General features: G+C 56.0%; 1 protein-coding gene across 3 annotated transcripts in view; it reads left to right on the top strand.

The window, feature by feature from the left end:
• The window catches only part of INSRR (insulin receptor related receptor), a 40,196-nt gene that overhangs the window by 7,231 nt on the left and 7,105 nt on the right, over positions 1-25,860 (top strand). For all 3 annotated transcript variants that reach the window (XM_073322749.1, XM_073322748.1, XM_073322750.1), the window contains exons 2-17: positions 3,260-3,811; positions 9,160-9,472; positions 10,598-10,740; positions 11,423-11,567; positions 13,301-13,515; positions 14,634-14,760; positions 15,521-15,759; positions 16,332-16,499; positions 16,826-17,021; positions 18,023-18,064; positions 18,328-18,623; positions 19,296-19,432; positions 20,506-20,671; positions 21,445-21,553; positions 23,544-23,614; positions 24,356-24,585. In XM_073322749.1, coding sequence (XP_073178850.1) covers positions 3,260-3,811; positions 9,160-9,472; positions 10,598-10,740; positions 11,423-11,567; positions 13,301-13,515; positions 14,634-14,760; positions 15,521-15,759; positions 16,332-16,499; positions 16,826-17,021; positions 18,023-18,064; positions 18,328-18,623; positions 19,296-19,432; positions 20,506-20,671; positions 21,445-21,553; positions 23,544-23,614; positions 24,356-24,585 — 3,149 coding nt within the window. The remainder of the gene's footprint in view (positions 1-3,259; positions 3,812-9,159; positions 9,473-10,597; positions 10,741-11,422; positions 11,568-13,300; positions 13,516-14,633; positions 14,761-15,520; positions 15,760-16,331; positions 16,500-16,825; positions 17,022-18,022; positions 18,065-18,327; positions 18,624-19,295; positions 19,433-20,505; positions 20,672-21,444; positions 21,554-23,543; positions 23,615-24,355; positions 24,586-25,860) is intronic.

Raw genomic sequence — 25,860 nt, 5'->3', positions numbered from 1 at the left:
AAATCCTCAAATTGAGGATTGCGTGATGTCCTGCTCGGGGCTTTATCCCTAAGACCATCCTTCCTCTAATTGCTTGGGAAAAGTGTATATAAAACCATCGGGCAACAAATCAGAAATACCTATGTGGGACAGAAAGTGCATGTTCTCTGGGCATGGGGTGTTGAGAACATGCTGTGTTTGTGTGTGTCCTGGTGTCACACACACCTATTTAGCAATGCTGGCTTGGAAGAGGAGGGTTAATGAGAATAACCTCTCAGGAGGTTACCTAACCCCCTCGGTAAATATCAGCCACGGGAGAGAGATTAGAGGTGCTTGGGGATGAGACAGTCAGATGCCAGGGAGCTAGGATGGTTGCTACCAGCCAGATGAGGCAGTTTCCAGCCTGTGTGGTTGGAACAGTGTGCTAACTAAAGATGGAGCTGCGCTGTGAAAGGCAGGTCATCGGGGGTGCTGGAACTAGGGGGGCTGCCGCACCCCGTGGCTGGAAGTGGTTTCCCTCCTATGCAGGGTTTACAGTTTGGTTCAGTGGCTCTCAGCCCCCCCACTGTACACAGCAGCCCCAGCAGAGAGGGTGGTTTGTAGGGGAGTAGAACCCACTGAAATGTTTCCACAACATTTTTCTCCTGATGGAAAAATCTCTCGGTGGGTGGTGTCAAAACTGAAGTTTTTCCACTGGGAAACGTCCCCCCCCCCCCATGGAAGTTTTGATTATTCCCATGGGGAGATTTTGAAACGAAACAAAAGGAAAATGCTCATTTGGTTTACATTCAAGATGACTTGTTTTTTTGCCAACGCTGGAATGAAAGGACCATTTTGTGCTGGAAAGCAGGCTGCCTTAAAAACTGTTCTCTTGATCATAACTCAGCCTCAGGTTTCACTTGCGGTGTGAACAGGGAGCGGCTTAGGTTTCTGCGGCCAGAAGGGTGCTCGAGGAGTTTGACCTCCTGAGTAACTCAGAAGGGACCGGTTGGCCATGGGGACGACGCAGCCCATCGTGCAGTGCTGTCTCCTGACAAAAAACAAATATGACTAAAATTTTAATTGGAATCAAACTGAAAAGAAAAAGTTTTGTTTCAAAATTTGGAAAAATTTCATTTTCATTCCAAACATTTCCCTGGGGGCAGGGACAGGGTGGGGGAAATAAACCAAAGCACTTTTTCACTCTGATCCAACATGGAGCTTTGGTTCTGCCCATTGTACAGGTATAGGCCACCACCACAAAATTCAGATCTTTATTTCAAACCACTCCCACCTATCTCCAAAATTCAGGTGGCTTTGGACCTGGGCCTTTGGTTCAGCATATAATGATAATATTGCCATATTGTTCTTTATCAGTAGATCGCAAAGCGTTTTACAATGAAGGTCAGTATCATTATCCCCATTTGACAGGTGGGGAAACTGAGGCAGAGAGGGTGACTTGTCTAAAATCACCCAGCATTAGAATTGGGAATAGAATCCAGGTCTCCAGTGTCCTAGCTGAGTGCTCTAACCACCGATCCACACTGTCTTATATGTTACCACCATGCTGTGCAGTCATATTTTACAACCATCTGCACCCATCAAGGTTTGGGTGGCGGGAAATGTGGGGCTGGATTATAGAGGTGTGCCAACAGCAGACTCTAGGGAAGAAGGTTGGTCTTTGGTTAGAGCACTGGCCTAAGGCCCAGGAGAGCTGAGTTCCAATCCTTCTGCCACCGGCTGCTTGGCTGATCTTGGGCAAATCACTTAAATGGGTGTTCCCCCATTTGTAACCCAGAGATAATCACCCTTCCTTTGCCTGTCTTGTATCTTTAGATTGTAAGCTCTCTGAGGACAGGAACGTCCCGTATGACACATATGCACAGCACCTTGCACAATGGGGCTCTGGTCTTGGTGGATCAGAGCCCTATAGGGCTGGATCATCTACATGCTACCGCGATACAAAGAGGAGGGAGCTGGTGCACAAATCTTCCACTGTCCAGGGGGTTTGGGCTCATCTTGACCTGGCTGGAGCTCCCAATGCACCTCGGCCTGCAGAAGGAACACATAGGGGTCATCTCTCTCCCCGGGAGTCTGTCCTTCTGGCTGATCCAGCTGCCATCACATGTGGACATGGTTCCCCTGGGCAGGAGTGTCCCAGTGTGTGCTAGGGTGGCCCAGTCCCTCTCTCCTTGCAGGTTTGTCTGCCTGAAGGAAAGTTACAAAGGGCACCTGCCTTTGGTCGCTGTGATTTTCCATCCCTCCCTCCCAGAGGTACCAGCCCTTCCCCACTGTGTGGAGTGCTAGGTGAGGCAATCAGTGGAAGCCCAGCAGAAGCTGGAAACTTCCATTGAGAAACTATGGGGAAGTAACTAACAGGCAACCCATCTAATCTAGCAACCCATTAAGAATCAATGTAGATGTTCAAGCCCTGGGTTCTCTAATACGGGCCAGCTGCCTTGAGTCCCCCTAACCCTGGGCTTACATTGCAGTGTAGACATACCCTCTGCCACCATGTGTATCTATCTGTCTACTTTTCTGTTGACATGCCTATCTATCTATCTCACTTTATCTGTCTCCATCTGTATGTATGTATCTGTCTACACATCTATCTATCCATCATTCTCATTGCGACTGCATTCAGTTATTTGCTGGGTTGGACTAAATCGATTTTAAAACGGTCCCTGTTTTGCTTTCCTAGCACACATCGGAGTGCTGCATCGGAGAGTAAAACAGAATTTCCATCCTGTTAGAAATTCTGGGATTTTGACTGGTTTTTTTTCATGCTGAATCAGGACAAAAAGTGAAAATATCAAAACTTTGTAGAAAAGAGAGTTGTGTTCATTTGGAAATGTCTAAATGTTTTCTTTTGGGTCAACATGAATTGCTACGGCCACCAGAGCCACTGCAGTGCTTCATGGGTGCTGTAGTTCTGCGCCCTTCATGCCCTCATGTTCCTTTATGGGTCCTGCTCCCTAGCTGTACTGCATCTCCCATGACACACTGTGGCAATTCAGCCACAGCTGGAAACTGTGGTGCATCATGGGAGATGCAGTCCTGTCAGGGAGCAGTGTCCCTTGGGGAGAATGGAAGCATGAGAGATCTAGAACTACATCTTCCATGTGGCACCGCAGTGGCTCAGAAGGACGTAGTAACTATTGTTGACCCAACCTGAAATGAAAGGGTGAGAAGCTGGGTCTAAGTGAGCAGGGAATTGAAGGCAGGTTCCCCAAAATCTAGGCCAAGGCCCTAACCCCTGGGCTGGCTAGGAGGGCTCATGCCTTGTGTTACTCTCTTCCAGTCTGCGGCAGCATGGACATCCGCAACGATGTCTCCCAGCTGCAGAAGCTGGAGAACTGCACCATCATTGAGGGCAACCTGCAGATCCTCCTCATGTTCACCACCGCCGCCGAGGACTTCCGCGGCCTCAGTTTCCCCCGCCTCATCATGATCACCGAGTACCTGCTCCTCTTCCGGGTCTACGGGCTGGAGAGCCTGCGTGACCTCTTCCCCAACCTGTCCGTGATCCGGGGCACCAGCCTCTTCTTCAACTATGCCCTGGTCATCTTCGAGATGCCCCACCTTAGGGACATCGGCCTGCACAGCCTGACTGATATCCTGCGGGGCTTGGTGCGCATTGAGCGCAACCAGGAGCTCTGCCACATCTCCACCATCGACTGGGGGCTGCTCCTGCTCGACTCGGTGGAGAACAACTACATTGTGGGCAACAAGCAGGTGGAGGAGTGTGCCGACGTGTGCCCAGGCATCCTGGACGTGGAGAAGCCCTGTGTCCAGACCAGCGTCAGTGGGCAGCTGGAGTACCGCTGCTGGACATCCAGCTACTGCCAGAAAGGTAGGTGGCCCCCCTGCTCTAGCTCTGAGGTGCTTGTCAGGCTTTCATTCATAGTATAGGAGAGAAACTGAGCTTGTCTACACACAGCAGTTGTGCTGTTTTAACTACACCGGTGTAGTTAAAATGGTACAAACACCCCTTGGGCCATGTCCGCACTACAGAGCCTATGCCCCATGGGTAGATTCAGCGTTAGCTAACAGAATGGGTTTTTCTGCTGGTGTAGGAACATCACCTCCCCAGACAGTGTTAGCTACGCCGACCAAAAGGCTCGCTTGTCTGCAAAGCTGCATTTAGGGGGTTTTTCGACAGAGCTACATCTCTGGGGTGGGCATGTTTTTTCACACCCCTGACCGGTGTAAATTGTAAGTGTAGACCTGGCTGTCGTGTGGATTATCCAGGTGTGAAGGTGCTTGCATGCAGCTTATAGCTATTCCTGTTGAGGAAGGGAAATAAACTACCCTAGCCACCTTTATCCTGGTATAACTGTGTTCATTCTAAGGCTTGTGCTGGTATAACTTGATCAGTAAAAAAATCACACCTCTAACTCACACAGCGATATCAGGACAAAATCTGCGTGTAGAGGGTGAGGGTGTGGTGCAGCCTCAAGATTTTATTTGCAAGAATTCGGTATAGCCATTGAGTGCCAAAGTCAGGCGTAGGTTGTGCCTGTCATCCCAGGGGTGCTCAATGAAATTAAAAGGCAACCGCTATAAAACTGATCCCAGGAAATGCTGCACAAAGTGTAATTAGCCTGTGGAACTCCCTGCTACTAGATGTCATCAAGGCTGAGAGCTTAGCAGGATTCAGAATAGGGACTGGACATTTGCACATGGTTAATGGATGTTTTCATGGTTATACGAGAGAGGATAAAAATGCACGAGGGATGTAAACCATCATGTTAGCCAAATGCTAGTTGAGAGGGTTAAGAAGAAAAATTCCCATGTGAACGGGTTCTCCCTCTGTTGTCCATTAGGGGGTTTCTTGGACCTTCAAGCATCTGGTGCTGGCCACTGGGAAAGACAGGACACTGGGTTAGGTGGACCCTAGTCTTAATATCTAGGACTTGCTAGACTACTATGAGCATCTAGTTTGACTTCTGCATAACATAGGCCAGAGACCTTCACCCAGTGATTCCTACATGAATGAGCCTCTTTACACATCCTGCACTGACCACATCTTCATGCATTCTGTTGGTGTGACACCTTTTAGAGGACATCTATTTTTAGAAAATGGTTAGTTTGTTTATTTAAATTTCACTGGCACTGTTATTGATAATCCTTCCAGCATGTGTCGTCTGCTGACCACCTGAGTTGACAGGTGGCAGGATCGGGGGAACAAATAAATCAGAGTCACTGAGATAAGTAGGGAAGATGGCATGCCAGCGTTTAGTGGACTAGCTTTGGAGAGCAGCTCACAGAAGTGCCCTGCTCTGACACAGTTTGCAGAAACAGAGAGGGAAAAGTATTAACTTTTAGCTTCAAATGACTGTTTTTAGATCAAGGGGCAAAACCAATGGCAAGAAAGAACAAAAGTAAAGTCTCTCTGGGGAGAGCACAGTGTGTGTGTGTCTCATCGGGTAACAAGCTGCAGCCACTTCCAGAACAGAATAGCTGCTGCTTAGAAATTTTAAAGGGGCAATATACAGAAAACAAAAAGCATCGCAATTTCGTAGCTGCACTGTATACCGCAAACACCTATTTCCAGGTGGTCTAAACTGCCCATAATCACTCCACGATCTACCTTGCTCCTAACCCACCTCTCCCCTCTCTGGCCCCTTCCATTTGAATGAACCGTCAGCATCTAATGACCTGGGCTGGGCCCAGAGGTGAGATTTTTCCCTTTCTCATAGCTAAGCTGCCCCCTCTCCCCCACTGAAGTGTTAAACTAGACAGGGACTCACGTCACAGAATTTGGGCCTGGATTTCGAACAATCCAAAACTGGAATCCAGGAGTTGGGTTTTGGCACATTATAAGTGTGTGTTTGTGTGTGTGGTGGTGGGGGTGGGGGGTCGTGGTGAATCACTGGCAAAATGTGGATCCAGATTCAATTCCGGATCCAGGTTCTGAGGTTGAATACCTGTCAAAGTTCTGATTGGGGTTTGAGGTTCACGAGGATTCAGTTTTTCCATTGTGCCTAAGGGAGCTGAAAGTCAATGGGCATTAGAAACCTAAGGGAGTTAGGTGCCTATGAAAAACATCCCAACCTGTAATGACCTAGCAGGTCCGGTTTAACCAGCTGGCTTGAGTCAGACAGAGCAGGGATGCTGTCTGCTCTGATCCTTTTCTTGGGGGCTGCCTACACTGGAGGTCTCTGTACCAGGGCAGCTCTCCTGGTGTATATAGCGGCACTGGTCCAAACCCCACTTGAGACCCCCTGCCCTGGTGTTGCTGCTGTAGCGTGTCCCTCTTTGAAACCCGGTAGACAGACCCCGAGACTTCCCGTGAAATCCCTGTGGCAAGGGGCGTCGGATGGCTGCTGTGCGCTAGCAGGCAGAGCGCCGCATCTCCACGCAGCTGGGGCGCTTCTCAACGGGCGCACAATGGGGAGTAATAGGATCTGCTTTGTATCATCCTGTTGAGAAGAGGCCAGCTCCCAGCTGCCGTGTTTCCCCAGCCGTGGGGTAAATACGGGACCCACCCGGGCTCGTTTGCTGTAAACAGGAGGCCTCGTAATGAAATATACACTGTAAATACAGATCCGATCCTTATCAGCCCTGTAACCTCCTGCGGCTGTTGCATCCCGGGGACAGGGCTGCATCTCCAGCTGACCCGTTCCCACCGCAAGCCTCGCCAGCGAACCGCTGGGCTCAGCTCGGTGTAGGGATTGCCATACCAGCTTGGAGTGATCCGTTTATCCATCCGTCCATCCCCCCGCATACCCAGCCATCATTTCCTCTCTCTCTCTTCCTTCCTTTTCCTGTGCACCCCTCCATCCATCCCCATACACACCCCTCCATTCATCCATTCCCCCACCCCTCCCTTCCTCCGTCCATCCCCACATGCCCCATCCAGCCATCCATCCCTTCTCTCTTCCTTCTGTCCTTCCTATATGCACCCCTCCATCCATCCCCATACACCACCCCTCCATTCATCCATTCCCCCTTACACTCCTCCATTCATCCATCCATCCATCCATCCTCATATGAACCCCTCCATCCATCCATCCATCCCCCTCTCTCTTCCTTCTGTCCTTCCTATATGCACCCCTCTATCCACCCCCCCACAAACCCATCCATCCATCCCTTCCTTCCTTCACTCCCATACGCATCCCTCCATCCGTCCTCATATGAACCCCTCCATCTGTCCATCCCCATGCAAACCCTTCCTTCCTTCTCATATGCATCCCTCCATCCCCCCAACACCTCTCCATTCATCCATCCCCAGAGACACCTCTTTATCCATCTGTCCCCATGAACCCCCCCACCCCGCAACCCCATCACTCAGATATCTGCTGCTTTAAAAATTGAGTCCCACTGTGGTACCTTTGCCCAACCACACCCTGTAGCCATCCCTCCTTGTGCCCAGGCCGGGAAGCTTGGGCGTTTCATCCAAACCCAGGGACGCCTTGTTTTAGCAGCACAAGGGTAATGGCCTGAGCCAGGCATGAGCAGCCCTGTTTTCCAGTGCGGGAGACTGAGGCGGGGAGAGGGCAAAATGACTTGCCCAGGACCCACTTAGTGGGAGAACAGAGACTAGAACCCAGGCCCCACCTGGCAGCGGTACGAGAACGCTGCGCCCCTGAGGGGTTTGAACCCACATGCATCCAGCAGCTCCAGCACTTGACCCCCCTAAGGGTATGCAGCTTTCCAATGGTGACCTATCCCTACCTGTCCATAGCAGCAAAGTCTCCCTCCGTCTGTCTCATTCTCTTTTCCTGGCCCTCCCACCCCCGCCATATCCAGCACCAGCCGATTTGCGTAACCGCCCAGCTGTGGCTTTTCCGACAGGCGAACGTCCCTTTTCCTTTTAGATCCAAATTTCCCCTTTGTCCCAGTTTGACCCCACTGGTGTTTTTCCACTCTGGATTGCAGCCAACTCGCTGGCCCTTCCGAGACACTGAGTAATCACGCAAATGAGATGACGGAAAAGTTGGCCACTGGAGGAAGTTATTCCCTTGGAAACGGAACTTTAGAGCACACACGGTGCCTTTCATGAAAGGCAAAGGCCCTCGGCCGATAGGCTCTTTGCCTCAGTTTCCCTTTGTGATTTGCTTGTGAAGTTGGTGGCTAGGGCAGGTTGAAAATTTTGCATCAAGACTTTTTCAGTGAAAAATTGGGCTTTCAACTACAGTTTTTTGTTGTTGTCTGCTTCTGGTGGAAATCTTTAATTTTTAATTGACAAACCGAACACACAAAACCAGACATTTCAGTGGGAAATTGAAATATTTTGGCCAAGAATGAAATATTTTGGCTGAAAATCTAAATATTTTGCTGCAGTGGCACCTCATGGGAGTTGTAGTTTGGGTGCCTTGTGCCCCCAATCTCCTCTATGGGCTGGGCACCCCAGGTGGACTTCATCTCCCATGATGCACTGCAGTCATGCTGCTACCATGATGCACTGCCTTGCCTCATTAAAAGGGAGCATCATGGGAGATGTAGTCTGCCCAGGAAGACTGGCCTAGGGAGGGAAATGGGAACTACTGCCAGCCATCCTTAGGGGCAGCCATGTAGCGAGAGGAATTCGTCCCCATGGAATGGGTGCTGTGAGGCACCCTGTGGAAGGAAACCGGGGTTGGGGTGAGGACTGGATTGAGACATATCGTGGCCCCGCCCTGCGCTGTGGTTCTGCCCCTTTGGAGTGGCAGGGGAATCGCCTGTCTTCTGCAGCAGGGCCCCGCGCTACTGACCCAAGCGGCTAGGTGAGAATGTGGGGGGGGCGGGGGCAGGCCTGCTGCACTCCTCCTCTCCTGTCCCACACAGACCCCCTTGCTGTGGTGGGTTTGGCAGGGCCCGTCAGAGCAGAGGGGCTTGGAGCTGGTGCTCTATTGAAAGAAAAGGGGCAGCTCCACCCCTCTCACAGTTACTGGCTCAGGCTCTCTGCAGACTCAGGCAAGCGTCTCAGTTTCACTCGAGCAAGGGTCTCAGGCTCTCCGCATAGTCAGGGCAGCATCCTCACGCTGGTTACACAACCTGCACTCCGGCCCCATTTTTGGGCTGCCCTCAAAAGGACGACGGTGACAAATTTGTTGTCTGTGAAGGCTGAGGTGGTGATGTGATCGCACGGCTCCAGGGGCTGGGCACAGACCCAGGGTGCCGAGACCTTGGTCCGGCTCTCATGGGGCAGGGAGGCCCGCGGGGGCGGGGGAGAAATGGACTAGCCTCGCGTCGCTCTCTGTCTCGTGACCCCAGTGTGTCCCTGCGGAGGCAGAATCGCGTGCACCACCGCCGGGGAATGCTGCCACCCGGAGTGCCTGGGAGGCTGCAGCCGGCCGTGGGACAGCAGGGCCTGCATGGCCTGCCGCCACTTCCACTTCAACGGGCACTGCCTGGCCTCCTGCCCGGCCCGCACCTACCGGTACGAAGGCTGGCGCTGCGTGACGGCCGAGTACTGCGCCAGCCTGCGCAAGGTGTCCGAGAACCCCCGCGAGGCCTCTGAGTTCGTCATCCACCACGAGGGGTGCCTGTCCGAGTGCCCCTCGGGGTACACACGCAACGACAGCAGGTGAGCGGCTCTCCCTGGGGGCTGAGGCCGAGCTGTGCCCGCCCCCCCCCCCCGCAGCCCTGCATCCTGCCTGCCCCCGCAGTAATCCCCCCTGCATCCCACCTGGCTCCGCAGTGACCCCCCATCGCCTGCAGTGACCCCCCTTCGCCCGCAGTGACCCCCCTGCATCCCGCCTGCCTCCGCAGTGACCCCCCTGCATCCCACCTGGCTCCGCAGTGATCTCCCTGCATCCCACCTGGCTCCACAGTGAACCCCCATCGCCTGCAGTGACCCCCCTGCATCCCGCCTGCCTCCGCAGTGACCCCCCTGCATCCCACCTGGCTCCACAGTGATCCCCCTGCATCCCACCTGGCTCCACAGTGACCCCCCATCGCCCGCAGTGACCCCCTTGCATCGCGCCTGCCTCCGCAGTGACCCCCCTGCATCCCACCTGGCTCCACAGTGACCCCCCATCGACCGCAGTGACCCACCTGCATCCCGCCTGCCTCTGCAGTGATCCCCCTGCATCCCACCTGGCTCCGCAGTGACCCCCCATCGCCCGCAGTGACCCCCCATCGCCCGCAGTGACCCCCCTGCATCCCGCCTGCCTCCGCAGTGACCCCCCTGCATCCCGCCTGCCTCCACAGTGACCCCCCATACCCTGCAGTGACCCCTCCTGCATTCTGCTTGCCCCCGCAGTGACCCTCTATCCCCCGCAGTGACCCTCCACATCCCACCTGCCCCTGCAGCTTTCCCCTACCCCCACAGTGATCCCCCGCATCCGGCCTGTCCCCACAGTGACCCCCCATCCTCGCCAGTGACCCCCCCCGCATCCTGCGTGCCCACGCAGTGATCCCCTTGCATCCCGCCTGCCCCCGCACGCACAGTGACCCCCATGCCCTGCAGGGACCCCTGTATCCCGCCTGCCCCCACAGTGACCCCTCATCCCCCGCTGTGATCCCCCCACATCCCGCCTGCCCCCACAGTGATCCCATATGCCCTGCAGTGACCCCCCCGCATCCCACCTGTCCCCGCAGTGGCCCTCCCCACATGGAATTGCATGGGGGGGGGGTTCTCAGGGCAATGGGGCACTAACAAATCTGCCCCTGCCTCTTTCCCCCTCCTGCTCCTTCCTTTCCTCTCCAGCATCTTCTGCCACAAGTGTGAGGGGCTGTGCCCCAAGGAGTGCAAGGTGGGCACCAAGACCATCGACTCGACCCGCGCGGCGCAGGAGCTGGCCGGCTGCACCTACATCGAGGGCAACCTGATCGTTAACATCCGCAGGGGCTGTGAGTGTTTGCCCCCCATCCCCCCACGCCAGATGTGCCAGCCCCCACGCAAACACCCCCACCTGCCTCGAACCTCCTTCCCCTCCCCCACGTGTTAGCGCACGGCCGTGAGCAGCACCAGCCGGGTTTCCAAATCGATCCTGCCATTCAGTATCCGACCCACCGCATCTCCAGTTGTGGGGTAGCCGGGTGGCTCGGGGGTGACTGGGCAGGCTCTGGGGGACCCGTCCCCTACAGGTCCCCTTTAGACCCAGCCTTCGACCACCAGCTGATGCCCGGGTCCCATGCCACTTCCCAGCACATCCATCCCACCAGGAAATGCCCCTCTGACCACGCTGGCAGCCTCTGCAGGGGGGCCAAGGGGCAAGCGGTGGAACTGGGAACAGAACTCAGGATGCTCGGCGCACCGGCCCGTGCTCCCTCCTTTGCAGTCCGACCAACAGACCAGACCTGGTAATGGGGCTCGTTTGTGAATTGCCCGCCACGGTCCGAGTGCAGGGCTGGCATCGGGGTGGCTGAAGCACACCGGGGGACATAGATGTCTGTGATAGACACCCAGATCTGTGTGTGTGTCCCATTCAGCCCCCTATCCCTCCAGCCTCTCCATCTGGCCTTTGAGGTGGGGAATCTCCATTGGCCGCCGCCCGTGCCTTAGGAGCTCTTTCTCCCTGTCCCCTTCCAGATAACCTGGCCTCGGAGCTGCAGAGCAGTCTGGGCCTCATTGAGACCATCACGGGCTTCCTGAAGATCAAGCACTCCTTTGCCCTCGTCTCCTTGTCCTTCTTCAAGAACCTCAAGCTCATCCGGGGGGACTCCATGGTGGATGGGTGAGAGGCCTGGGTGATGATGCCTCCAGCCAGGGTGTAGCCACTGGTCCTATCTCAACCCCTTCAGCCACTCACATGGTCAGGGTCAGGATCATGCCCCTCATTTTGCAGACAGGGGAAACTGAGGCACAAAGAGGGTAGAGGCGACTTGCCTAGGATTGCACAGCAAGTCAGTGGCAGAGCTAGGAAAAGACCCAGCAGTTCTGACACCCAGCCTTTGTCCTATCACATTGCCTCATGAAAAGAAATAATCAATAGTTAAGGATGCCGAGATGTTCTCGCTTGCAAAGCCCAGCCAGACATCAAGCTTTTACCAGATGCTCAATGTAACTTTGCTTGTGGCTACTGGGACAGGCCCCTGCAGAGCAACCTCGGCGAAGCAAAAGGTACTGGGGAAATAGATCTGTAGGCATCCCGGGCTGCAGATCCCCCAGAGGCTGCCTTCATGTCATACCGCCTGGGCTCTTTGGATACCTCCCTTGCAGCTGCCCTTCCAGCCATGGGCTGCTGTTGCCACGGGGACGGAGGGGAAAGTTGCCTGCATTCCGCCCCAGAGGTGGCCGCATTTCCACGCTGGGTGAGCGATCGCTGTGCAGTGTCGCCGCGGTGCACGGCATCAGCTGCTCTGCTCCCCCTGAGAGTGACTTCATTTCAACAATATGTTCCTTGCAATCGGTTTCTCCACTTTGCTTTGGCCTGTTTGGCTACTAATAAATAACCCTTAGCACTTCTACAGAGCTTTTCGTCCATCGGGCTCAACGTGCATGGTGGATTCCTGGTCCAGCTGGGCTTCCAAAGTCTCCCACGTCTGGTGGCCTCCATCCCACCACTGGTGCCAGTCCCCCTGCGTCTCCAGCTATGGGGTAGAGGCCCCTTCCTCTTGCATAGCAGAGGGCAGGACATGTAGTGTTAGGGAAGCAGCTACAGAGCCTTGCCCAGGGCACTAGGAGATCCCTTGCTTGGAAAACGTGGCTTGCATTCAGGTCTAGCATGGAGGGGTGAGAAAGAGAGAGATCTGTCTGGGTGCGTGCACCCGTGTATGTGTGAGAGACCTTGGCAGGGGTGTGTGTGTGTGGCTTTGTGTCATGTGTTCACGTGCTTCTGTGCTAGGAGACCTCAACGTGTGTGTGTGCACGGACGCACGTTTGTGCGAGCGTGTGTGTCTGGTTTAGGGGTGCTGTGAGTGCGGGTGCTGAAGCTTGTCAGAGAGCTCTGGGCGGGTGGGTGGGAGTGTGCGTCGTCTGTCTGTATGTCCGTTCAATTCTGTGCGCTGTGAGTGCACCTCTGGGGGTGTGTGTGCCTGTGTGAATCTGTCTTGTGTGGGTGTGAGCGAGCTGAGTGTGTGTTTGGGTGTGTGTGCACACTTGTGTGTGGGTGTGTGCATCTGTCTCGTGGGTGTGAGAGAGCTGTGTGTGCGTCTGGGCATGTGTGCACGCTTGTGGGTGTGAGCGAGCTGAGTGTGTGTTTGGGTGTGTGTGCACACTTGTGTGTGGGTGTGTGCATCTGTCTCGTGGGTGTGAGAGAGAGCTGTGTGTGCGTCTGGGCATGTGTGCACGCTTGTGGGTGTGAGCGAGCTGAGTGTGTGTTTGGGCGTGTGTGCACGCTTGTGGGTGTGAGCGAGCTGAGTGTGTGTTTGGGTGTGTGTGCACGCTTGTGGGTGTGTGTTTGAACCCCCTTGTTTGAGGAGTCAATCCCAGCCCCATGGTTCCAGCCGCCTCTCCCTTTGCCCTCAGGAATTACACCCTCTACGTCCTGGACAACCAGAACCTGCAGCAGCTCTGGGACTGGAGCCACCACGCGCTCTCCATCCCCGTGGGGAAGGTGTACTTCGCGTTCAACCCCAAGCTCTGCCTGTCCGAGATCTACCGCATGGAGGAGGTGACGGGCACCAAGGGCCGGCAGAACAAGGCCGAGATCAATCCCCGCACCAACGGGGACAGAGCCTCCTGTGAGTCACGGGGGCCCGGCTGGGGCTCGTAACACCCCTGCAGCCCTGGGAGCAGGGAGGGAGCGGGGAAGTCCAACAGCGTCTGCTGGGGTGGCTGCTGAGAGCCCCGTGCTGCCATCTGGGGGGCCTGGAGCCACCGGGCAGCAAGGTACCTCCAGCCCCTGGCTGTTGCAGAGAGACATTAAGGGATGGGCTCAGAGAAGAGCCACCCCCTCCCTTTCAGTAAACCCTAATCGGGGGCTTCGGGGGGCGATTGGGTGGGTGCCTGTCTTAGATCCAGACCAGCACACCCATGGGTGACACGAGTTGGGTGAGTCTCAGTGTCCCCCCAGCTCCTCTCTCCTTGGCAGTCTCAGCAGAGAGGCCTCTGCAGGCCCCCACCCCTCTGGGGACCCCCACCCCTGAGTCCCCCGAGCATTCCCCAGAAGTGCCCAGCCCTGCCCCTGATCCACTGGACGCTCCCAGACCCTCTGCTCCCAAGGCACCGTACACACCAACTTCCCCGTTATGCCTCAGACCACAGCCCCGCTTAATGCCCAGCGCTACGCTGTGTTTCGAGGACAAACAAGAAGAAGTTGATTTAACAAAGGACCGTGCGTCAAGGGGTAGCAAGTTGCACTGCTGGGAACACAGGGTTACATGGCAAACAAAATCATAACCTGCGTCCTCGAGCCCCGTCTTCATTTACAAGACACTACCTGGCCCCCCAAAGGGTAGCTCGCCCCAAAGCCTTTCCAGTGTCTCCCAGCCAGGGCCGCCGCAGTCCGTGGGAGCCTTTCCCGCTGCTGCTCTGGGCTTTGGGGCGGACCCTAGCGGGGGCTGCGATTACCCCTATAAGCGGGCAGCACAGAACTGTTGGGACCTGGGCCTCACACCTCATAGCCTCTCCCCAGACGCCACGCAGCACAGCCCCCCTTCCGGAGCTCTCCCCTCAGGCCCCATTCCCTGCAGCCCCCCCCACCAGTTCCCTACAGGCCTGTTCCCCAACCCACCCCCCACCGCGAGCTCCCCTTAGGCCCTGTTCCCTGCAGTCCCCCTGAGCGACCCGCAGCCCCCGCAAGCTTTTCTGAGGCCCTATTCCACGCAGCCCCCCCCCATGCTCTCTGCTTCCATCACAGGCAAGACCCAGACTCTGCGCTTCGTTTCCAACCTCACCGAGTCCGACCGCATCTTCCTGAAGTGGGAGCGCTACCGGCCCCCCGAGTACCGCGATCTGCTCAGCTTCATCGTCTACTACAGGGAATCGTAAGTGTCCCCCCTTCCTCCGGCCGCCCAGCTCCTGGCCGTGCTGTGCCCCCTTAGCATGTGCCACACCGCCCCCTCATGTGGCTGGAAGCCAAGCGGGTAACAACCTACTACTGCCGCTGGTGGGTGACGTGACTCCTTTAGCTCAAGTGCTGCAGCGTTGACGGTTCTGGTCCTGCCAAGCACCCGGGCCAGCGGCTGATGCATTGGCAGACTTGGCTCTTCCGTGATATCCCTTGGGATTTGAGGGAGGTTGGGAGGGGGTGGACAGGGTCAGGGGCAGCTCACTTAGGGCTATGCTGCTGACCCTCTGGCTGCACAAATCGGAGCCTTGCTTTGCATGTTTGGGGCTGGGAAACATGGCTCTGCTTTGGGCTAGCTCAGCTGACAGGGGGACAGAGTTCCAGTTTGGGTCAATCCAGTCCATCTCCCGCCCTGCTTCTTTGTGTGTGGTTCCAGACTGCTGTGTAGCATTGCTGTGAGGCTGTAAAACAGCTGCCGTGCTCCACCCCAGAGGTGGTTGCATGCATTTCAGAGGCAGGGGAAATAATTCCTGCAAGGGGCCACAATAGCCAGTGGCATAAGGAGGCAGGGCTCCACTCCACCCATCTGGTGTGTAACCGCACCCTGAGCTCCTTGGTGCTTCAGGAATGTCCCTAATCATTGGGAAACTCAGCGGGCGTGTGGGAGGGGAGAGGGGCTGGGTTCACTGAGGTGGCCTGTGCACTGACCCCTGGGGGTGGCGTATCTTCCGGGCCAGGCCCTTTCAGAACGTGACCGAGTACGTGGGGCAGGATGCCTGCGGGGCCAACAGCTGGAACGTGGTCGACGTGGAGCTGCCGCTGAACAACGACCAGGATCCGGGGGTGGCCCTGCTGAACCTCAAGCCCTGGACACAGTATGCCATCTTTGTCCGCGCCATCACCCTGACCACGGCCGAGGAGGGGCGCAACTACGGGGCGCAGAGCGAGGTGGTGTACGTCCGCACCATGCCAGCAGGTAGGAGGGTGGCCATGGGGGGGGCATTGGAGTGGGCTGCTGCTTAGAAAACATGCACAGCCCTTCTAGGGGCTGGTGCATAGTGAGGGTAACAGCCTAATACTGCTACCAGCTAACAGAGCTGCTCCTTTCACTTAACTGGGGGAGGTCTGGGCTTTGGTGCTGATGATCCTAGATTTGAATCCCCCGTAAATAGCCCCATAGCCTGAATAGCTACTAGAGCACTTTACAAACATGGGCCTCCCCCACCTTGAAGGGGGCTTTTTTCCCTGCCAGGGCCTGAGCAGGCTCCTCTGCCAGGAGTGGGGGTGCTGAGATGGACCCTGCCCAGCAGGATCCAGCCCCTGGGGTGCCACGGTGGTTGCGGGGAGGTCAGTGCAGGCGGCTCCATAACAGACAAGGGTGCAAAGTGGGGGGGGGGTGTGGGTGGGGGGGTGGAGCCGGGAGAGGGAGCAGGGGGGCTCCACATCCCTCCCACGCCACACACACCCTGGATCCAGGGGGTGTGTGTGTGGATCCAGCCCTGGATCTCTGGGGCTTAACGTAGCTGTCTCTGCAATGCCGGTGTCCAGCCCCCACAGTGCCCCGGGACGTCCTCTCCATGTCTAACTCCTCCTCCCACCTCATTGTGCGCTGGAAGCCGCCCAGCCAGCGCAATGGGAACATCACCTACTACCTGGTGCTGTGGCAGCAGCTGGCCGAGGACCTGGAGCTCTACGTCAATGACTATTGCCACAAAGGTAAGGCCTGAGGCCGGGGAGAGGGGCTACGGCCGAGCCACAGGCGAGAGCAGCGGCGGGAGGTGCCCTGGAGGTAGATCAGGGACGGGGAGCGCTGTCTCGGGGAGCTGGAGCCTCGGTTAGCGCCCCGTGGCGAGGGGGCCGAAAGGCTGGGATGCGGGACGCGCCCCCTGGGGCCTCGGCTGCTGTTTCCCTTCGGGCTCCCTGGGCTGGAGCCGACACCCCGTCACCCCGCGGGGAGGGCGTCAGGGGCGATGCAGGAGGGGCTGTGTCTCACCCCTTGCTCCTGGCCCCACTCTCTCTCTCTCTCTCTCTCTGCCCCCCAGGCCTCAAACTGCCCACCAGCAGTGCGGACACCCGCTTCAACGTGGACGACAGCGAGGGCCCCGAGCTGGAGCAGGACACGGAGGAGCGGTGCTGCCCCTGCCATCGGGACAGCGGGCAGCTGCCGATGGAGGGCGAGGCTGTCTCCTTCCAGAAGAAGTTTGAGAACTTCCTACACAATTCCATCATAATCCCCAGGTGCCAGGGGCAGGGCTTAGTGGGGGGGAGGAGGTTCCAGGGGCGGGGCTTAGTGGGGGTGAGGTTCCAGGGGCGGGGCTTAGTGGCAGGGATGAGGTTCCAGGGGCGGGGCTTAGTGGGGGAGGAGGTTCCAGGGGCGGGGCTTATTTGCAGGAGGGGATGCCAGAGGGCAGGGCCTAGCCGGGAGGAGAAGGGATTCATAGCCACCTGCCAGGGGGATGATTCAGCCAGAGGTGGGGGATTCCTGGCCCAGCCTCTCCACTCCATCTTGTCTCCACATGCTGCAGGGTAAGGCTTAGCCAGGTTTCAGGAACAAGGGGGACTGCTGACCCATAGCAGCAGCTCCATCATCATCCACATGGTCTGGGGGCGGGTGGCTTAGTTAGGGCATGGGGGATCCCTTCCCAATCTTGCCGGGAAAGACAGGGACGGGAAGGGAAGTGTAGGCTGGTGATTAGAGAAGGGGACTTCTGGGATCTACTCCTGTCTCTGTGGGAGGAGTGGCGTCTGGTGGTTCCAGCATTCAGGACTCCTGGGTTCTCTCCCGAGCTCTGGGAGGGAGTGCCATCCAGCGGCTGGAGTAGAGGTGCTGGGAGCCAGGACTCCTAGGTTCTATCCTTGCTGTAGCCCTGGTACAAACTTGCATTGTGACCTGGGGCCAGTCTTTTTTGCCTTTCTGTGCCTCAGTTTCCCATGTGTAAAATGTGGATGATGATGGACAGGACAGGGGTTCCTGGGGATGAGGTTTGCTTAGCTGATGTTTGCAAAGGGCTTTGCTGATCTCTGTGCTGACCCTGGCCCCAGGGTGGGGTTTGCACGAAATTCCACATGAGGTAAATTTGACCTGTTTGTTAAGAGTAATTTTACTCCACTCTGATTTTTAGGTCTAGGGTTTTGGCCAGCCAGAGAGAGTCACTCCTTTGCCTCTGGGGTCCCTGCCCTCCCTGACTCGGGTTCAGCACTGTCCACTAACTAGTCCCCTTTCATTTGTGTCTTTGCAGACCCCCTTGGAAGGTGACATCTGTCAAAAAAACCCCTCAGAGGTAAGTGAGGCTCAGTACATCATGGACACACACAGGATAGGGTTAAGAACAGCTGTGAAGAGAACCCAGGAGTCCTGACTCCGAGCTCCCTGCTTTAACCACTCGACCCCTCTCCCCTTCTAGAGCAGGGAATGGAGCCCAGGAGTCCTGATTCCCAGACCCCTCTGCTCTAACTCACTAGTCCCTACTTTACCCCAGAGCCATGGATAGTCCTGCCTCCCTGCTCTAACCACTAGACATCACTCCCCACTTATCTCCCGCAGGACTCGGAAGAGGCGCAGAGGCATCTTGGCCCTGACCAGCTCTGGCCACCCCCTCTCCAACGCCTTCTCTCTGGAGCCCCCAGGGAACCCGCCCCCGCTGCACCGCCCAGGCGCCGCCCCCAAAGCCCAAACGGATTTCCGGATCTTTGAGGACAAAGTGGTGCGGGACCGGACAGTCATCTCCCAGCTGCGCCACTTCACCGAGTACCGCATCGACATCCACGCCTGCAACCATGCCGCCCACACCGTGGGCTGCAGCGCGGCCACCTTTGTCTTTGCCCGGACTATGCCTGAGAGTACGTACTGGCCCCGAGGAAGGGGGGCGGGACACAGGAACGCTCCATCTTGTGCTGGCGGGGGCTGAGGCAGAGCAAGGCACGGCCCACTCCCCTCTTTGGACACTTGGTTGAGATCCAGGCTTCCAGGATACCACAAGTTCAATGAGTTTCCTGGTCTCAACCCAGAACCCCTGGGGATCGCAGTTCGGATCCACCAGCCTGATCTCAAGTGTGGCCCAGGGCTGGGGTGGCTGGGGGGCTGCGGGTCGGGATTGAGGGGCACTGACAGAGTTGTGGGTCGAGGTTTACTTGGTTCTGCCACAGGATCTGGTGCCCTTCTCAAGGCCCCTTCCAGCCCAGAATTTCTGTGATTCTATGGGGGTCCCAGAGCTGGGGTAGCGGGGGGAGCTGTGGGTCAGAGGGCAAGGCGTGGAGCAGTGTGTTTGCTGGGTTAGTGCATTTCAGCCTGGCCCAGCCCCTCCGTTCCCCACCTGCCGCGGGCCCCTGCCGGGGTGAACTGGGAGATCTCTGCTTTTCTCTTCCTCGTTCTGGTGGGTTTGGTGGCGAGGTGGGGGGCCAGGGCTGAGCTGCACTGGGGACCCGCACACGCTGCAGCGCTCAGATCCCCCCCACCCCACACTGCTCCCTACACTGAGCGAACCTCTCGGCCTCTCCTGCTTTGCCCCCTAGCGGAAGCGGATAACATCCCCGGCAACGTCACCTGGGAGCCGGCCAGCAAGAACAGCGTCTTGCTGCGCTGGCAGGAACCCAAGAACCCCAACGGGCTCATCCTCAAATACGAGATCAAGTACAGCCGGGAAAACGAGGTGACGAGACCAGTCCCCCTGTCCCCCAAGCCTGCTTGGCCCACGGCACCTGCCTGCCCTGCCCTGGGATAGGAGCCTCCGCCCACACCAGCATCCATGCATGTTCCTGTCCCCGCCACAGCCTGCTGTAGCCCCAGCCACAGCGACGTGTGCAGGCAGCTCTGGGGGTGCCCGGTTTGAGCCCTGGGGCTGGCTGAGCTGGCAGCCGGTGCCTGGGCACAGCCCAGCCACGGCTCGGTTCCAGCCCATCCTCTGGCTAGCAGCTCTGTCGCTGGAGTGTGCTGGGTGTCTCCAGAGCTGAGCAGAGAAGGGCAGTGTGGGGTAGTGGACTAGGCCCTCAGTGGGGGCTCAGGACACCTGGGTTCCATTCAGGGCAACTGCACTTGCATGCCCCCTCGGTGCTCCAGCGAGGGCTCCCACTTCAGGCTCCCAGCTGTGGCCTCTCTTGGCTGGAGACTGAACGGGGCATTTCCGGGCTGTGGAATCCCCTGTCTATCCTGCGATATTCCCTGCAAGAGACAGACGGCCGGAGACAGCCTGCTCCATGTCTCTCCTCATGCACGGTGCCCGGCGTCCTCGCCGCCCGTCGGCTGCCACCCGGCCCTTTCTGAACAAGCACGTTTACCTGTAAGGGGGAAAGCGTTACAAAGCAAACATTTAAAGATCCTAGGCGCACGATAACCAGCTCACCCCCACGCCTCTCCCTTCCGGTGGAGTTACAGACAGACCCACAGGAATACAGAAACATTTGCCTTTTTAATACAAGGCACTCATCAAACACTTAAACTCTGCATGGGGCTCAGGACACCTGGGTTCTTTCCTTTCTACCCTTGTGCAAGTCCCTCGCCCTCCCTGAACTTTCTCCCTCTCCTCCCAACGGTTTCTTTTCAGCCTTTGAGCTCTCAGAGGCAGGCCCTGGCTTGCGCGGTGTGTCTGAGCTGCACGTCTGGGCCCTGCTCTAGGTGCTACTGTAATATACCTAAATATAAACCCAGGGCTATTCAGCACAGATGTCCTGGCAAATGGCCCCGAGTCCGCAGGAACATCCGTGTCTCTCTCTCTCCCCGTCCCAGGAGGTCCCCACCGTGGTTTGTGTCTCTCGCCACCGCTACGCCAAATACGGGGGTGTCCACCTCGCCCTCCTGCAGCCGGGGAATTACTCTGCCAAGGTCCGGGCCACCTCGCTGGCCGGGAATGGGTCGTGGACTGGACTCATCAAATTTTACATCCTTGGCCCGGGTACGTATCTGGGGTATTGCAGTTCCAGCTCTCCCCAGCAGGGGGCTGGCTGGGGCGGGAGGGGGATGCGGGGGGGGGGGGATTGCTGGTTACTCCTCTCCCTAGACTCTGCTGCCCGAGGGGCAGGGGTAGGTCTGCTGGCTTGGGAGAGCCACAGTCCGTACGGAAACCCTGCCTGTGCAGGAGACCACAGTTCCTTCCTGTCAGAGGTGGATTAAGAATGTAAGAACGGCCAGACTGGGACAGACCAAAGGTCCATCTTCCGACAGCGGCCAGTGCCAGGTGCCCCAGAGGGCATGAACAGAACAAGTAATCCTCAAGGGATCCATCCCCTGTCGTCCATTCCCAGCTTCTGGCAAACAGAGGCTAGGGACACTATCCCTGCCCATCCTGGCTAATAGCCACCGATGGACCTATCCTCCATGAACTTACCTAGTTCTTTTTTGAACCCTGTTCTAGTCTTGGCCTTCACAACATCCTCTGGCAAGGAGTTCCACAGGTTGACTGTGCGTTGGGTGAAGAAATACTTCCTTTTGTTTGTTTTTAAACCTGCTGCCTATTCATTTCATTGGGTGACCCCTAGTTCTTGTGTGAGGAGAAGGAGTAAATAACACTTCCTGATTTACTTTTGCCACACCAGTCATGGCCACTGGCGTAGGAGAGGGCCCACCGGGCCATGCTCTCTGTGCCCACGTCCCAGCAGGAGAGGGGTAGCTTTGTTGCTAGAGTCTCAGTGACGGGCCTGTTTATTCCTCCCCTTCTCCCCCATGCAGCCGAGGAGGAGTCCGGCGGCTTCTACGTGCTGCTGACCGTCATGCCCATCGTCCTCATGGTGGTGATCAGCTGCCTGGTTGTCTTAGTCTTCTTCTACTATAAGAGAAGGTAGGTAAAGCTGCTTGGTGCGGGGGAAGGCTGGGAGTGTGGGACCCACTGGCTCTGGGCTTGGAGCCAGTCATCTCCGGGACCTGGCTATGGAATCCCATTGGCTGTTGCCACTTCCCCAGATCTAAGTCCCAGGGAGGAGCAGTGCAAAGGAGCCGGGACCCAGCCGGGAGAGATTCCCCCACCCAGTGTCATCCCACCCCCTGGGTGCAGGGGGGACATGGTGGGAAGGGGCTGCGCCCCAGCTGTGGGATGCTCCTTTGTATTTAGGGCAGACCCTGAGTCCCTTGGACCGGCTCAGGATTCAGGGGGCACAAAGCCACCTCTATTCCCATCTCCTGCCAGGCTGGGCCTCCAGACAGGGGACGCCCAGCAAGACCTGAGCCTCTGTTTCCAGCGTGTGGCGAATACTTGCCGGCATTTTGCACAGTGGCCTGCAGTGAGATTTCTTGAGCTGTCCAGGGCGAGATGTTCCATTCCCTGGAATACGGGGAGAGCAAACGGGACCCCCCCCCACACACACACCTTCATCCCCCTGCCCAAGTGCAGGACTGGAGGCACTGAGATTCCAGGGCCCCAGTGTTTGAAAACCTTACGGTCGTGTCTAGGACTAGGGTAATGTGCCTGGAAACAGGCTTTGTTCTGTGCTTCAGAAGCTGCCAGAACCCAACCAGACCAGCCATGTATCTAGTAACTCAGCCTGGTGTGTTATGTATATTCACTAAATAACAATGGCTCTTTACGGATGGGGTCAGTTTTGCATAAAAGACATGGGGTTTTTTGGTGGGGGGTGACGGGAATTGGGGGGGATGGCAGCAGACAGAGAAACCAGAATTAGAGGACCCCGTTTGCAATCTTGGGCTTTCATTTCCCCCCCTTTCCCCATCTGCCCTCTGCAGAGGTGACCAGCACTGATTCTCCCCCTCCAAATCTTTCATACACCCAGGGCCCGGGAGTACGTGACAGCAACTCTCAGATCCCAGCCCAGATAGGGCGCCGTCTCCCTTGAGTTTATTTGCTTGCCCAAGTCAGAACAGGAAAACACCAGCTGCTGAGCCCTAGATTGCATCAGGTTTCAGAAACTAACCACCCCGCAGATTCAGAGGAACCCTCAGCCATCCAGACACGGCTGGCATGGCCCCTGCCATGGCTGGTGGGAGTGGACAGCAGCCTGGCTTGAATAGACCAGGCTGCTCCATGTTTGTGCTGCAAATCAGAGGCATCTCTGCCTATGAATGGGAGAGCTGAGATCTGGTTGTATATTTTGATGGCCCTGGGTCTCTATGTAGCCCAAAGGGGCCAGATCCCTTCCTGTCTTTGGTCTTGATTCTTATCTACACAAAGGCCCCTGCAGTGTAAAAGGGGTGTCAAGTATCACTGAATTCTGCTTCCAGAGCCCTGTGTGCTACCAAAATGGGGCATGCAGGGGCCTTGGTGTCAATGAGAATTGGGATCTTCCGGCTGCATTTTGACTGGGTTTGAATTTTCAGTGTTTGCATTTTCCCTGGTAGCTGCAGCTTCCCCTTCTGAACTTGCAGGAGCATTTTACAAACTGCTCCGAAATTCAGTCCTGTTGGAACACAGGCCCGGCCCCTGCTGGGGTTCCTTGCATCCTGAACAGGGCCTTCTGGTGCCTGGAAGGACCAGATCCCCCTTGTGCAGTCACTTGCACCAGTGCATCACCTTCTGGATGTTGTAGCTCTGTATACCGTCGCTGTCCTGGGGTAAACGACCGTGCCAGGCACAAAGCAATGGAGAATCGGCCCCTCGTGCACATCCGCTGAGAACAGTAGTTCCAGAATTGCCAGCCCTGGGCCGTATCTTAAGAGGAGCAGAGCTGCTGGGGCTTGGGATGTGGATGAGTTGTGGCAGGCCCCTTTGTGCTGGGGAATTCTCCGGGAGCTTGCTTGGCTTGGAATGACTTGCTGCCCTTGCTGGACATTGTTGGAGTGCGGCACTCATTTTTGTCCTGCTTTTTCCCCCCTCGTAGGAACAATGATGGATACCCCAGCGGAACGCTCTATGCTTCGGTCAATCCAGAATACTTCAGCACCTCGGACAGTACGTACGGCGCTCTCCAGAGAGGTGCTGGGACGTGGGCAGCTTCCAAGCAATAGCCATTGCTGGTTCCAGCATCGAAGGGCCTCTAAATGATATAGCCACTTTATGGATGGGGGAAATTGAGGCACAGAAAGGAATAGGGTCGCACAGGCAGTTTGTGTCAGTGTTTGACCCACTGGACCCTGGGGCCTTGCTTAATCTCTCAGCACAAGATAGGAGTCTTATTGTCAAGGCCTCTGGGGCTGCTTCTTTGGCCCCAATCCTGCACTTGGATGCATTCTTGGAGTAGCTAGAGCCAGGCTGTAACGAGTCCGCTCCGCAGAGGAGCTGAGCACCTGCTGCTCCTAGCCATTTTGGTGGCAGCTGTGGGTGGCCAGGATCAGGCTGTCAGTGAGTCACTCCCACCGCAGGACACATGGCTGGGTAGTTGTATATATAGGGTTCCCGTGGGCACGTGAATGTAGCCTTTTAAACCACCAGCCATTTGTCTTGTCTCAGAGTCACCTAAAGGGTTAATCCCATCCCCATAACCATTAACTTGGCCCGTGAAGCAAAACCCCACACTGGGGGTCCCAGCCAGGATGGAACCTGCAGCACTTACAGATCGAGCTAAAGGAGCAGCTCCCTCAGCTTGTAGCAGTAGTAGACTTTGATTTTCTTCTGTGGCTCAGCCACTAGAGGGAGCCATGAAGCACTCTGCGATAGCATTGGCATAATCCTGGCCTGTGTCTTCCTTGTCAGTGTACATCCCGGATGAGTGGGAGGTGTCGCGGGATAAGATCACGGTGATCCGGGAGCTCGGGCAGGGATCCTTTGGGATGGTCTACGAAGGGATTGCCCAGGGCATCGAGAAAGAGGACGAGGAGACGAAGGTGGCCTTGAAGACCGTCAACGAGCTGGCCACCATGAGGGAGCGGATTGAATTCCTGAATGAGGCCTCGGTCATGAAGGCGTTTAAGTGTCACCACGTGGTATGTGTGGATCCGGTGGGGAGGGGACAGGGGGGATGGATTCTAACAAGGGCTGGTCGTGGTGGAGTCTCTATCTCAGACCAAGACTGGATGCCTTTCTACAGGACATATGCTAGTTCAGCCACAAACTATGGGCTTGGTGTAGGAATCACTGGGTGAGGGTCTCTGGCCTGTGCTAAGCAGGAGATCAGATGATCAGAATGCAAACTATTAATTAAAAATATTGTGGCCATTTTTGGACCCTTTCCCTGTTGGTTTTTGTTTTTCTTTCATCAAAATTTAACATTTTGATATCTTGAAAAGAATTTGACCAGCTCCTTGAAAAACAGGGGAATTCCCTGAAATGGTGTCTCACATCTTCCCCCTCAAAATTCAAATTTTCAAGCAAAATGTTTACATGAAATTTGAAAAATTTGGACCAGCTCCCATTTTAACTTAATGTGAGAGTTGGGTGAGAAATATTCTTTTCCCCCCATGAAAAATGTTAACTCAAATGAAACTGTTTCGGTTGAAGATTTTCTTGAATTTTCCCCCCCTTTCTTTTAGGTTTTCATCAAAAAGCTCAAAACTGAAAAGTTTCAGCTGAAAACAGGAAAATTTATGATTTTCAAGGTTTTTTTTTTTAATGAAAACCTGAAAAATCTAGTTGAAAATAGACATTTTCCTGCAGAAATTTCTATTTAAACAAAAAAAAAAAAGCCATTTTCTCTTGATTATGGAATATTTTCAACCAACTCCACTCTCCTGTTTAGCTCCCATCCCAGACAGACACCATCACTTCCCTTACGGGAGCTTTGGTGGAGCTAATGTTTGTTTGCCATGCCCGGCCAGATCACTGGGCCATCTCTTCTGCTGCCTTATCTGCTGATATATCCGGCCAGACCATTTAGCTTGATATCCTGACCCTTGTCCTTGTGGAACAAAGCAGTCGTCCATCCAATGGGGGTCCTGCCCCACAAGACAGCCCAATGGTCTATCCAATCAGGTATCCAGCCCCACAGAATAGCCCCATGGTTTGTCCAGTCAGGGGTCTTGCTCCACAAGACAAACCAGGGGCCCATGTGCTGCACTATCGCACCAGCTGCTGGATGAGAGCAGATTCTTGGCCCATCTAGTTCGGTAACGGGTCTGCTGCCGAACGGGACCAGGGCAGGGATCTGGCTAGCATCAGATCTTGCCTCCTGGCCAGGTGGGATCAGACCAGTGGCCCCTCTAGTCTGGTTGCCCTTCCGGCTTTGGAGCTGCTTTTCTAACTCCTGTCTGGCCTTGGCCGTA

Source organism: Lepidochelys kempii, chromosome 24 (assembly GCF_965140265.1).
Source record: "Lepidochelys kempii isolate rLepKem1 chromosome 24, rLepKem1.hap2, whole genome shotgun sequence".
In the NCBI taxonomy this organism is placed as follows: Eukaryota; Metazoa; Chordata; order Testudines; family Cheloniidae; genus Lepidochelys; species Lepidochelys kempii.
This window is presented reverse-complemented; position numbering and strand designations above follow the sequence as displayed.